Genomic DNA, 13,832 nt, shown 5'->3' with positions numbered 1-13,832 from the left:
TTCAATGAATGTGGAGGTGCAGTGTCACGTGACGCCCTGCCACATAAAGAGGTGAAAATTCTTGAATACAAACGCCTCCCCATCTCCCCCTCACATGCTCTGCATTCAGAGCCCTCGCTATAATATATTATAAAATAAAAATATATTATTAAAAAAATATTAATTAATATATAAATTAATTATATAATTAATTTCAAGGAGTTTTATAAAAAAATTATATGATGATGTCATTAATAATCGTTGTAGATTTAATTTTTTTTATATTAGTATAAATATTATATACCTTCACTTTCTTCTATGGCACGAAATTGTCTATGTTTTATTCCTTTTTTATTACAAATAAATTATTTATTGTGAATCGACTATAATTATAATATAAATTTTAATTATTAATAATTATATCAATTTAAATATAAGTATCACTATGTAATGGTGTTTAATAATAATCTATTATTAAAATAAATAAATAATATATAAGTCATATAAATCATTTCTTAAACATGGGATATTTATAATTGCACCAAACCTCAATAAAACTGAATGTATAATAATTAAATTAAATTTAAATATAACTTTTAAAAATCTAATAATAAGTAGAATATATTTAAACAATAAGATATTATACTAAACTCGATCATTACCGTGTTGGCTTCAATATACCTAAACTTTTTTATTCGATAAACTTGCAAACTCAATTCGAGTCCGATTCAACTAATATAAAATAATAAAATATATTGTAAAATATAAAAAATACTTAAGTTCAACACACATTTAATTCTATTTAAACTCGTTTAAATTTGATTGAATTAATAATCAAATTAAGTTTAAATATAATTTTTTAAATTTAATAATAATCAAAATAAATTTAAAAAATAAGGTATTGAACTAAATTCGATTCATTTACGATCTTATGTCCAACACACGTAATTGATTTCTTCCGATCTCCTCCCTCATACTCGTATTCAGTGAATATTGACAAATGATGAAAATAAATGAAATATTCCACTAATTAGGAGTAAAATTAAAAAAGCTCGTATACTTTAATAATTTATCAATTATTGAAAAATATTAATCGTATACATCAATTAATATTACTTTTTATAACGAGTAAAACTAAAAAAGCTCGTACGCTATAAAAATTTATCAATTATTAAAAAATATTAATTGTATACATCAATTAATATTATTTTTTATAACCAAACAAAAATTCAAGTCAATATGTTTTATGCCTTAGAATGCAAAATATATACAAAAAATAATATATGTGAATCTCAATCCAACATATTTTTTAATCTTTAGTTTAGCAATTTGATTTTTCTTTTTCACGTTGATTATAAATGTGTTTATTGTTTTGTTATTTTCGACCATCTTTATTTCTTCACATTTATGATAAATTCATTGCTGAATAACTTCTATAAAAAATACATTCCAAACTTTAGAAATTATATTCAATTTGCATTTATTAAATTTTTTTTATTAATATCTATATTTTTGTTTTAGTTATAAAAAAATAATATTATTAGATTACATGCTATTTTAAAATTATTGATGAATTACTAGATTAATAATCAAAATAATTACACTATTTTTTTTCTGAGGTTTGGTGTAATTTACATGTAAAATCCCTGTTATTTGAAAAATTACATATAGCACCCTTGAGGTTGGCTTCCATCTAATAAATAGTCTATTCGTTATTCAACATTCACTGAATTTGCTGATATTAAAAAAAAAAAAAAAAAAAAACTACTCACTTTCTGTACCTCAAATATTTTTTCTCGACTAAGCTAATTTTATAATGGTGAATCCTCACATGCATTAACACATGAAAACGTATGAAGGTAATTTGGTAATAAAATAATTTATTTTGATCTGCAACAAATCAGTAATAAGTCAATTGGAGCTAGATATAGATTTTTTTTCTATTTTTTTTGTTGATATAAAAAAAATTGGTGAATCTTGATTAACAAAAGAACTTATTTGTCAGACGAAAGCAAACCTTAAAGGTGCTAGTTGTAATTTTTCAAATCACAAATGATCTACGTGTAATTACATCGAATCTCAGAAAATGGGGTATAATCATCCCTAAAATAAAAGCTATAACAAATCGAATTGAATTTTCTGTTGCAATTCCTATTACATATTCTATTTCGTTTCACTCTATATACAGTATTATGTTTATAAAGATTATGTCATTAAATTTATTTTAAATTTTTTTATATAATTTATAGATATAAAATAAAGAAAATGCAGTAAGAAATTAAATGGGGCGACCAACAACCCTCCTTTAATGTGTGAAGACTGGTCACCAAATGTGACGGAAGCACAATTAAGAAAGTTGAAGAATTTCGGTAAAAGATTTCCTCATTTCTCTTTTTGGTAATATAAATTACTACAATCATACTTTCCCATTTCCAATGCAATCAATAATAACAATATTTTACTCTCAAAATAAAAAATAAATAAGAATAAAAGTATCTACCCCATCTTTCCAATTTGAAAATTTTTAGATATAATTACACGCTTGTCTCATAAGATTTGATATAATTATAATTTTAAAAATTATATCTAACAACGCTGAGATTTGCTTCTTTTTAATATATAAGTTCCTTTATCAATCAAAATTCATCAAAATTATTAATGTTAGCAAAATTATTCTCATACATCTTCACACGTGAATGTATTTGAGAAAATATATCTTTACCATTAGACGGGTAGTTTAGTCCAAAAAAATTATTAGACTTGCAATAAATCAATAATTAATCAGTTGAGGATAAATAATAATTTTTATTTAAATATTTTTGTTAATATTAGCATATTCGATGTAATTTGACTAGTGAAGAGACTTATTTGTTAGACGAAAATAAATTTCAAGGGTGCTAGATATAATTTTCCAATCTATATGGGGTTTATGCGTAATTACACCAAATCTTAGTGTAGGAAAGAGTAATTATCCTATTTTTTTTATTTTAAATTTTATTATTGATGTAGGCCAGCGTCCCATTTTGGCTGCAGACGAGAAATTTGAGTAGCTTTTAAGTCCCAAGGCCTTATCTCTGTAGCGGGTGCCTTTTCAGGACAAAAGCGTGAATTTCATCCAAAATCAAAGCGGGAACACCTCATGTAACAAAATTTGGACCAAATTGTAAATCGTGTTAATTATATATTTTTATTTTATATAATATACACACAATATAAATAAAAATGATATTATATATTTTATTGTAAAAACTTACAAATGTGTATATGTTTGATGGAGTAAAAAAAATATTTTGTTACATAAAATCCATTATGCCGTTTTAATATTTAGAATTTTTTTATTTAAATCAAATCTAATTAAATAAAATCAATTACATAATAAATCTATGGCATCAATCATCACATTAATTGAATATTTTTGGGGTCATATGGGATTTTCTTACTGCCTACTACCACGCACGTTCTCTCCTCAACATATAAAAACCAACCCCCTCCCCTCCTCCCACTTCATCTACCCATTTACGCTTCTCCTCTTCCTCCTCCGCCGTATGCCACCGACTGCACCGCCACCTCTGGCGTCTCTTTTCGTTTCATCATTTGGGTCAGTCTCAGACAATGGCTATCACAAAGCAAACCTCTGGCGAACTGAAAACACGGGTGAATACTTGTCTTAACAAGCTTTCAGACAGGGATACGCTTTCTATGGCGGCCAACGAGCTGGAAACCATAGCTAGATCGCTTCCCAATGACGCTTTTGCTCCTTTCTTGAATTGCCTCTCCACCACGGACTCGTCGGAAAAATCCCCTGTCCGCCGCCAGTGCGTTCGTCTCCTGGGCGTCCTCTCCGCTGCTCACGGGGACGCTCTGTCGCCCCATATTTCGCGTATGATCTCCACCGTCCTCCGTCGCCTACGCGATCCTGACTCAGCCGTCCGAGCGGCCTGCGTTGACGCTGTTTCTTCCATCACAACTCACGTTAACTCGCCGCCGTTTACCGTCATCCTAAAGCCGCTCGTGGACGCGCTTTTCCACGAGCAGGATTTGAATGCCCAGATCGGGTCGTCGCTCTGCCTTTCTGCAGCGGTGGAGGCGGCGCCAGAGCCGGACGCGGCGGAGCTGAGGAAGCTTCTGCCGAGGGTGTTGAAGTTGGTGAAGAGTGATTGCTTCAAGGCGAAGCCTGCTTTATTGTTGTTTATTGGTAGTGTTACGAGTTCTGGTTGTGTGAAAAGTAAGAGTTCGTTGAGTTCTGTCGTATCGACGGCGGTTGAATTCTTGAGCAGTGAAGATTGGGCGGCGAGAAAAGCGGCAGCGGAAGTTCTGGAGAAAGTGGTAGCGGGGCCGGAGAGAAGTTTGACGGCGGAGTTTCAAGGTGCTTGTGTGGCTGCCTTGGAGAGCAGGAGATTCGATAAGGTAAAGCCTTGTTTTTACTTGAAACTTTTCCCAGAATTTGAGTGTTCTCTAACCATTTTCCTTCACTTTTTCAACTGCAACAGGTTAAAGTTGTGAGGGAGACGATGAATCGAGCATTGGAGATGTGGAGAGATCTTCCCGGGCTATCTGAAGAAGCGTCATCGCCTAAAGGTCAGAGAAACGTTTTTTTTACCGTTCCTGGACTCGATTCACAACTCAAGAATGTAAAAGTCGTGCTTTAGCAAACGTGTGTTTGTAGTTCACATATTCATTGCTTTTAGATGTAATCCTCTCCAATATCTGATACGAAAGCAATACAATTAGGTAACTAATGAACAAGTTTGTAGAAAGATTACATTTTGGGATTAGCATGTGACCAAAGTTTTAACTATGATGAATAAGGAAATCCCTTCTTCTTGTTGGTTGGAGATCTGTAATAATTGCAACATAATCATGATTCTTGTTTAGCCCTTTTCTACTCTTTAACTCTATGATTGCATAATGATTGTTTCTTTGTTTAGCAGAATCCATAGTTTCTATACGGCAATTATTTTCGTGTGTTCTGTGCGAAGAGATATTACTATTTTTCTTTGTCAGTTCAGTTGTTTAAATCTTGACCATGAGAAAATATTACATATGAATGCTCTCGCTGACACTAAACCTTTCTTTGATAACCAGACACCAGCAGCAGCGGAGACTCTACTTCTCTGCTTTCTGGAAGTGCTGGCAATGTTGGCTCGGAAATCCCCCAGCTGAGGAAGACAGTGGCAACCAGGTCACCTGCGTCTAGTTGCTCATCTACAACCAGTAGCCAGAAGAGCACGGTAGGAAATGAGGATAGTAGACTATGTTTCTCGAGTGCCCGTAAGCTGAATTTGAAGAAAAACTTTCGGTCTCGGGTGGTCCCTTTTAATTGTAATGACAATGCGAACATCACTGGTGGATGTGTTACCAATGATAACATTGAGAATCAGGATTTTGAGGACCTCTCTTTGATCCGCAGACAACTTCTGCAGATTGAAAACCAGCAATCGAATTTGTTGGATCTGCTACAGGTACAAACTGAGATTGCTTAATTACACCAACATGTCCTCAACTAGGACAAACTACATAAAACCATTTTACTGTCTGAGTAATTACATTGACTGTGTCAATGAGTTTTCACTACACTGATGGGGTGTAATTGTAACACAAACTTTTGAAAAGGGGTGTAAGCGTACGAGTGTTATTGCAACAAAATATCTTTAATGAGGGGATGCCGTGCCAGTGTAATTATTCAAATAGTAGGGATGATTTCTATATAGTTATCCCCAACACATTTGATTTGCCTAATCTTCCCCACAAGTAGTCCTATAACTTTGCTGAGGCTTATATATACTGATCCAAGCATGGTGTATTTTCTTACTTCAGAGATTCATCGGAAGCTCCCAGAAGGGAATGAGCTCGTTGGAGAAACGAGTAGATGGGCTGGAGAGGGTGCTGGACGAGATGTCACACGACTTTGCAATTTCAACTCGAAGGATGTCAGGCACTGATTCTGGGGGCAACACATGTTGTACGATACCGGGAGCAGAGTTCCTGAGCCCCAAGTTTTGGAGAAGAGGAGACGGCCAAACCATCGTCAACACCAAGTTCCCTTCTTCTTTCAGAAACCAGTCCTTTCATGGCATGGCTACATGTAGAGATACAAGTGGTGAAATATCAAAGCTTGTTGATAGTCCAAGAAACTGTTAGCCAGTTGTACGAGGTAATTATTCTTTTGATCAATGGAGGTAGATGAGTTGGGATAGTAGATTCTTTCTTGGGTAGCATTTGTCCCAAGATGTGTACCAAATTGGATGTATATATCAAGAACTCTGAAACCACAAGTAAACCAGCTAATGAAAATCTTTCGGCATTTCTCTCTCAACTTGCTTCTCTTTCTTTTAATTTCCTGATGAATTCCAATGGGGCCAAGTGAGTTTCAATGTTTCTTTCTCCCATTGCTATGTTTCCTCAGAATGTTGGTATGACGTTGATACGAGTCGACCGGCCCTTGTCTAGGTCGGGTCTCTAGTCCTTTTATAACTTGCAAAATTTGAGACTTGATATTTATATAATCATCACATGCCACCTTATTTTCCTCCACATACAAATTCGGGTTCTCCTGCCCCCCAATAAAAGTATGCTAGTTAACCCACATCGAGAGTGGTGGAATGAGGGTTGGAAAATCTTGTTAGTAGATGAGATCTTGGCGCAGTTGTGCAAGTTTGGTCGTTTGTAACCGATGTGCGACAAATATATGATTTTGTTTTCACATAAAATGCCAAAAGATGGGACGGGTGATGCTATTGGGCCATTTAGTATTGTTTATTTTGGCTACATCTTATGTTTTTGTTCTATAAACACGGCCTTATTAAGGGCTACAATGAATTTAACCCCTTCTATATTTTATAAAGTTCAGCAAAAAATATCTATTTCGTTGGTAATTAGCGAAAGATGTATTAAATGCACGACGCATGTGTTTTGAGATGTTTTTTTAGCTGTTTTTCACCTTAATTTTTGACGTTTTGGACTATAATGCCCTCATAACATTTATATATTCGACTTGGACATCTTTGATTTGTTTTCAGTGTTTTTTTTGGATTGTCATTTATCTTAAAGGTTATATAATTTTTTTTAAATATATTTGCCTAAAAAATATGGAAAAAGTATATAAAATATTTGAAGTTTTATAATTTAAGTTAAATTATTAAATTAAAAGCACAATACAAAAATTAAAATATTAAATTTATAATATCTTGACGAATACAAATGTTAATAATTTTAAAAATAATATATTAATAATTAATTTATTATTAAGTTAAAAATATTTAAATAAAAATACTATAAATAATATTTAAATTTAAATTGCTATTATAAGTACTGAAACTGAAATTTAAATTTTTTTTCTGATTATTTTGAATTTAAAAATATTTAAAATTAATTAATTTAGCTTTTTAGTTCATTTCTAAATTTAAAGTTTAAAGTTCAGAAACTAAAAGAATTAAAAATAAGCCGCCATGTCGTCCAAATTGAGGGCAATTGTGCTCTTATATTTCTGCTGTTTTAGACGTCCACGATATTTTAAATAATTAGAAAAAAAAAAGAATAACATTATGATCAGAAAAAAGATATTTAATTTTTTTTACTAACATAAATAAATTTAATAAATTTTAATTAATAAAAAATATATTTATTAATAGAAATAAATATTAAAAATACTAAATTTAATTCTTCAAAATAGGCAGAGTATTCGAGTAATAATGTTAAATTTTAGGAGTGATCGGTTTAATTATACTTAAAAGAAAAAAGGAAAATACCGCGTAGTTTTGTATTATACAGTTTGTACTACACACTGTAACTGTGTTGCTGCTGCTGCTGGCGTGCTACCAACTACCATTGCCTTACATGGTTTAGGGTTCAGATTTTTCATACCCCACCCACTGATGCTCTGAATCCTTCTTTTTTCCATTTTGCTTAATTGTTACTACAATTGATTTCTGCGGCGGGAGAGATTAATCGATCATACACGGTGATGGGGGTGATTGATTTCTTCTGCAACACTTCATCTCTTTGTGTCGACAGACCAAAACCCACTCCTAGTTTTTGTTCCTTGGAGGGGAAGCTGACGCGGGGTAGAATTACGTCTATGAAACCGCCGGGGTCCTCCTCCGCCGCCTCCGTGCCCGTGACGGAGGAAACTCAGCAGGAATATGGCGCCTCGTTGACTGGGGAGTCTTTTATTCGACCCCATCTCCGTAAATTGTCCCCATATCAGCCTATTCTACCTTTCGAGGTCAATTTCTTGACCCGTCATCAGTTTTTGTTGATATTCTATAAATTAACATGTCAATAACATGTGAATAGCTAATAAATTATGGGAAAATTAAACGCAATGAAGAGTGTTTGAAGGCCTGTATTTAATTTAATTTGATTTGGTAGGCACTCTAGGCTAATGATCTAATTTATGGTTTGCTCTCTTCAATTTGCACAAGATTTTCCTTTGTGCATTTATTAAAAGTCAATTGATAATTTTAGTGTTTTGGAAGTTCGATTCTGGTTTAGATGAATGCATTTTGTTTTGAGTTATGAACTTGTTGGTTGGATGACTTAGTGATAACTGCATTGCTATAGATATCCTGGAGTTGTTTCAAGTCTTTTTCTGATGAACATTTCCAAGTATCTCAATGTTTGCCAGTTGATTCTCAAACCAAGAGAAGGCAGAATTATCGCATAATCATGATTTCCTAGAGTCTTTGTTTTCTAAATGTTAAAGTTATGTATGCAGGTGTTGTCTACTCGTCTTGGTAGGAAGCCTGAGGATATTGTCAAATTAGATGCAAATGAAAATCCATATGGTCCACCTCCAGAGGTATGGCTAGCATTGCTGAATGTCTTCTTTTTGTTATCATGACCCGGTTTATTTAAAATCACCATTTATTTTTGTGCAGGCATCATTTTAATATTTTCCAATTTCCATGGTTTTGCCGTCAAACTAATTCCTTGTAGGTATTTAAAGCTTTGGGTTCCATTAGATTCCCTTATATTTATCCTGATCCGGAAAGCCGTAGATTGCGAGCTGCACTTGCTGAGGATTCTGGTATTGAAGCTGACTATATTCTCGCTGGCTGTGGTGCAGATGAGCTTATTGATTTGATCATGCGGTTTGTAGCACAGTTCTTGCTGAAGTTTAAAGTTTCAGGTCTTATTCTTTGTTCAGGTCTAATTTGTGTGTCTTTGTTTTTTCGATCTCCCAGATGTGTCTTAGAACCTGGTGACAAGATTTTGGATTGCCCACCAACCTTTACTATGTATGAGTTTGATGCAGCTGTTAATGCTGCACTTGTTATCAAGGGTAAGTTTGTTCCTTCTTTTCTTTTGGCTACCTATTGGTTTCTGATTCAACTTACTTTACCACTTTTGTGTAGATTCTTGCAGTCTTCTGCAAGTCTCTTTCCGGCTATTCTTTGTGTTGTTACTTTGATGAGTTTGCACTACATTACATTTCCTGGCAGTTAATGGAATTAATAAAAATCCGGTTTGCAGCAAGGAAATGGATGTGATGCATATGATGTTTATAGAAATTACTACAACATCTAGTAGTGTGAATTCTAAGTTTATAATTATTGTTTCTGCATTTTCCTTAATTAAGTTGCTTACCATCTTGGATATCAAATCCATGCATTTAACTCTGAGCTTATTCCGTTTAGCAGTTCCTCGGAAGCCCGACTTCAGCTTGGATGTAAAACGGATAATTGAAGTTGTTGAGCAGGAGAAACCAAAGTGTATATTTCTGACCTCACCAAATAATCCAGATGGGAGGTAAATTTGTTCTGGGTTCATTGTTTTTGTTCCAAGTACCATGAGCCATATACGTTCTTTGCTGCTGTGTCAAGTGTTAGGTTTAGAAATTATTTGTAGCATAATGCAATGCCAAATTTGTTATATTAATCTTTTAAATAATATTTGTATGTTTAATTAGCTCAAGTTGTTTCTGAATATTTTTGTTGTCTCAAATGTTTATTTCTGACATCATATATTTTAATGTGGGGATGACAGGTCTAGTATTGGATCAAAGAGCTTATGTGTGTTGTTGCTATCAAGTAACAAAAATTGCATAATATACTTTATGTACCTGAACTTTTTGACCTAAAAATAAAAGGCAATATTATATATCAGAACTAAGAGGAAGTAGCTCTGCAATTGCTGGTGTCATTGTGTTATCGATAACATAAATTGCTAATTTTGAAATTCTACAATATTTTGCCGTTATGGACTGAGTTTTGGCTTCACATTGATGTTCCTATATGTATTTTTTCTTCTACGTGGCAGCATTATCAATGATGAAACTCTTCGGGAAATACTTAAGCTGCCAATATTGGTTGTTTTGGATGAAGCATATATTGAATTCGCTGGAATTGAGTCCAAGATGAGATGGGTTAAGAAGTATGAAAATCTTATTGTGCTTCGGACATTTAGCAAAAGAGCTGGTATAATCTTTCTCCTTTCCAACTGCTAAACATAGGATCTGTACACTTCAAATTACTTCACAATCCAAAAATGAAGCTTTAGAAACTCATGAAATTTTATTTATGCAAGACTTTAGCATAATATGTAATGGAGATTGATGGAAGTGTAGTTTGTATGCCCTCCAAGTATCCCTACATCATTGACTTGCAGTCCACATTTGAAACCATAAAAACTAGGTTATGAAGAATGGTAATTTTACATATACTATGAGTAAGACTGGTGGCCATGTATAATCACTTATATATATTTCACTCATAAAACTCTAAATTGCTGAGGGCCTCAGGGCAATCATATATGCCATGGGCCATGGTGGTTTTCTAACATTCCTAATAACTATACTATGTAAGCTTATAGACCTGCATTTATTTCACTATGAGCAAAGTATATGTCAGATCTCCATCCACATCCTCATTCGAGCCAACTTCCGAACCTTAAGAATTTCTTTGGACGTGCCTTCTCTGCCTAATTAAACCTACCATACTGCTTAACGAAGTGCTCTAATGCACGGTTCTTTTCACTTAGCAGAAAATTATATTATAATTAGCATGGATTATGTAGTTGAATTTGAATTAATATTATAATTAATATTGTGGTGCTTCAGCTTTAGCGGGACTTCGAGTTGGATATGGAGCATTTCCGTTGAGCATTATCCAGTACCTATGGAGGGCTAAACAACCATATAATGTGTCTGTTGCTGCTGAAATTGCTGCTTGTGCAGCATTAGAGAATCCCGTCTATCTAGAGGTACCAAGTGGCAACATGTATATCTCGGCATTTCCTATGTCCTGTGATTTATTGACTGAGAAAGAAACGCACGCTTTCAATTGAGTTTCTATTTTTAGACACAAGTATTTATCATATCCTCGATTCATGACAGAATGTGAAAATGGCTTTGGTGCAAGAACGGGAGAGGCTCTTCAAACTTTTGAAAGAAGTACCCTTTCTCAATCCATATCCAAGCTACTCCAACTTCATTCTTTGTGAGGTTACATCTGGAAGGGATGCTAAGAAATTGAAGGTATGATCAATTCAGTTGTTTTATATCAAAGTTTTTGCTTCAGCGATGATGTTGCATTCTTCTAAATACTCATCATTCGATCACCATTTGTGCTTCACATGAACACGCAGACATATATTTGCACGAGTATATGCTGTTGAGTCGGCACAGCACATTTATGTCTTTTTGCACTTGTCAATCCTTTTTTCTTGTGTTTACGTATTTGGTTTGAAAAACTTACTTTACAAACTCAACACTTGTTACAGGAAGACCTTGCAAAAATGGGCGTCATGATTCGTCACTACAGTAACAAAGAATTAGCCGGTTACGTTCGTGTTTCTGTGGGCAAGCCGGAGCACACAGATGCTCTAATGGAGGGTCTCAAACTGCTGTATTAATCCTATGTAATCTGTCATACAATAGGGCTAAAAGCATTGAACCTCTCACTCTTCGTTCCAAGAGCGAGAACTCTTAGCTTCAGTTTTTCTTTGATTTTGTGAGTGTTGTTAATTCTTTGGGTAAATAATGTTCATACTTATTTGGAAGAAAGAGAATAAAGACAGTTGAGTGGAATTCAGTCTTTTTCCTTCGTTTAAAGATGGGCCCAAGGCCCATTTCCTTCTTGGGCCACAGAACGTTCAATATCATATCACGGCCCAAAACCATACACTTATGGTCGTAAAATAGGTTTGTATTGGCCCACAGACAAGCCCAATAGAAATGAAATGAGTTTGACGATTATAAACTTCTCAAACCTACCACACTCGTCTCGATGTGTGTGCATGATTCATTTTTTATATATATTTATTTAATTAAATAAAAAAAGATAACATGAATAATTGATCAAAATCAATAAAATAAATTGATTTTAATTGTACATTAAGTAAGAGTTTATTAAAAAATATGAGAAAAATAAATACAAATCGAGAGCATTTTACTCAACTTATATTTTATTAATCATGATAATTACTTTAAATATAAAGACATTACACCGTACAACAGAACATATTTTAAATGGTGGGTGGAATAATGAATTATAAGATGAGATGTAGTATTGATTTAGGAAGATAGAGATGCATATGCACCTTCCTCCTTTCATTCCTTCAATTTCAGATCACTTGTCTCTTAAACACATTTCACTCTCACTTCACTAATTATTACAAATCTTTGACCCTCACCTCCAACTCATACTATAATTACTTCACACAATTCATCAATCTTAACCTATTTGTTTTCACTTAAATTTAATCCATGAATTTTTCTATACTTTCATATAATTGCAATTACTTCTTTATTGTTCATAAATTATCAATATCTTTCTTGATTTTAACGATTGTTCAATAACTATATCAATTCATCGGTCTCCATTAGATTTTTATCCATTTTTATGATAAATTGACCAAAAATACTCTTATGAATTATGAATTATAATTTTACTTATTTTTTTAGAATTTTCTAACATTTTTTATAGATTAAGTTGACAATTTTTCTTTATATAATTTTTCAACTTTTTTCATCCATCTATTTTTTTTCCATCTATAATTATTAAAATTAAAAAGAAAATACAGTAAGGGCAAAGTGAAAGCTCTTGATTTTCATCCAATATTATATTATTTCATCAAGCAATGAGGGGTATCGGTAATTTTTAAATAATAAAAGGATATTCTTGATTATTCCAAACATTGGAGACTTTTTTGAATTAAGGAATTATTACACTTCTTCCTGAAGTTTGGTGTAATTATATATAGATCCCCATACTTTAAAAAATTACATTTAGTACTCTTGAGGTTTGCTTTTGTCTAACAAATAGGCATGTTCATTGGTCAAGATTCACTTAATTTATTGATATTAATAAAAAGGGATAATTACACTCTCATCCCATGAGTTTGGTATAGTTACATATAGAACCCCTGTGGTCTGAAAAATTATATCTATAACCTTGAAGTTTGCTCCAAACTAATAAATAGGTCATTTCTTTAGTCGAAATTCATTGAATTTATTGTTATTAACAAAATCTTGAGTTAAAATTGATAGTTATCTTTTATTGACTTATTTTTAACTTGTTGCAGGTCAAACAAATATTTTCTGACTAAACTACCCTTATAATGATGAAAATATACCTTTTCATATGCATTAACGTGTGAAAATGTATAAAGGTAATTTGGCCATTAAAAGATTTATATAACCTTCAGTAAATTAGTGTTAAGTCAGTGGTAAGCATAATTTTTTATCCAATTTTTTTGTTAATATCATTAAATTCGGTGAGTTTTGACTAACACATGGATTTATTTGTTATATAAAAACAAACTTCATAGGTAATAGATGATTTTTTTTAGATCACAGAGAATTTATGTGTAATTACATCAAACCTCAAGAAATGAGAGTGTAATGTAGTTAT

At 32.8% G+C, this 13,832-nt stretch overlaps 2 protein-coding genes across 2 annotated transcripts; both read left to right on the top strand.

Annotated features, from left to right (window-relative positions):
- The first annotated feature begins 3,417 nt into the window (after window positions 1-3,417).
- LOC105168186 (TORTIFOLIA1-like protein 4) lies at window positions 3,418-6,295 on the top strand. Its single transcript, XM_011088144.3, has 4 exons — window positions 3,418-4,386; window positions 4,470-4,557; window positions 5,065-5,441; window positions 5,797-6,295. The coding sequence occupies exons 1-4, from the start codon at window positions 3,592-3,594 to the stop codon at window positions 6,118-6,120; spliced, it is 1,584 nt and encodes a 527-aa protein (XP_011086446.1). The 5' UTR covers window positions 3,418-3,591; the 3' UTR covers window positions 6,121-6,295.
- Window positions 6,296-7,758: 1,463 nt separating this feature from the next.
- LOC105168185 (histidinol-phosphate aminotransferase, chloroplastic-like) lies at window positions 7,759-12,007 on the top strand. The gene is made up of 9 exons (XM_011088143.3): window positions 7,759-8,203; window positions 8,696-8,779; window positions 8,917-9,071; window positions 9,165-9,262; window positions 9,621-9,729; window positions 10,240-10,397; window positions 11,039-11,181; window positions 11,315-11,455; window positions 11,701-12,007. The coding sequence occupies exons 1-9, from the start codon at window positions 7,943-7,945 to the stop codon at window positions 11,830-11,832; spliced, it is 1,281 nt and encodes a 426-aa protein (XP_011086445.3). The 5' UTR covers window positions 7,759-7,942; the 3' UTR covers window positions 11,833-12,007.
- The last annotated feature ends 1,825 nt before the right edge of the window (window positions 12,008-13,832 follow it).

The sequence above is a fragment of the Sesamum indicum genome, linkage group LG8, assembly GCF_026168435.1.
Source record: "Sesamum indicum cultivar Baizhima isolate 11 linkage group LG8, ASM2616843v1, whole genome shotgun sequence".
Lineage (NCBI taxonomy): Eukaryota > Viridiplantae > Streptophyta > Magnoliopsida > Lamiales > Pedaliaceae > Sesamum > Sesamum indicum.
Note: the sequence above shows the minus strand (reverse complement) of the source record. Positions and strands in the feature narration are given on the sequence as shown.

Excerpts from the sequence above, each read along its gene's own strand:
- LOC105168185 (XM_011088143.3), top strand. The coding sequence starts at position 7,943 with ATGGGGGTGATTGATTTCTTCTGCAACACTTCATCTCTTTGTGTCGAC. Across the intron at positions 8,780-8,916 it reads CATATGGTCCACCTCCAGAG|GTATTTAAAGCTTTGGGTTC; the intron begins GTATGGCTAGCA and ends AATTCCTTGTAG. Across the intron at positions 9,730-10,239 it reads CCAAATAATCCAGATGGGAG|CATTATCAATGATGAAACTC; the intron begins GTAAATTTGTTC and ends TCTACGTGGCAG.
- LOC105168186 (XM_011088144.3), top strand. The coding sequence starts at position 3,592 with ATGGCTATCACAAAGCAAACCTCTGGCGAACTGAAAACACGGGTGAAT. Across the intron at positions 4,387-4,469 it reads AGAGCAGGAGATTCGATAAG|GTTAAAGTTGTGAGGGAGAC; the intron begins GTAAAGCCTTGT and ends CAACTGCAACAG. Across the intron at positions 4,558-5,064 it reads AGAAGCGTCATCGCCTAAAG|ACACCAGCAGCAGCGGAGAC; the intron begins GTCAGAGAAACG and ends TTTGATAACCAG.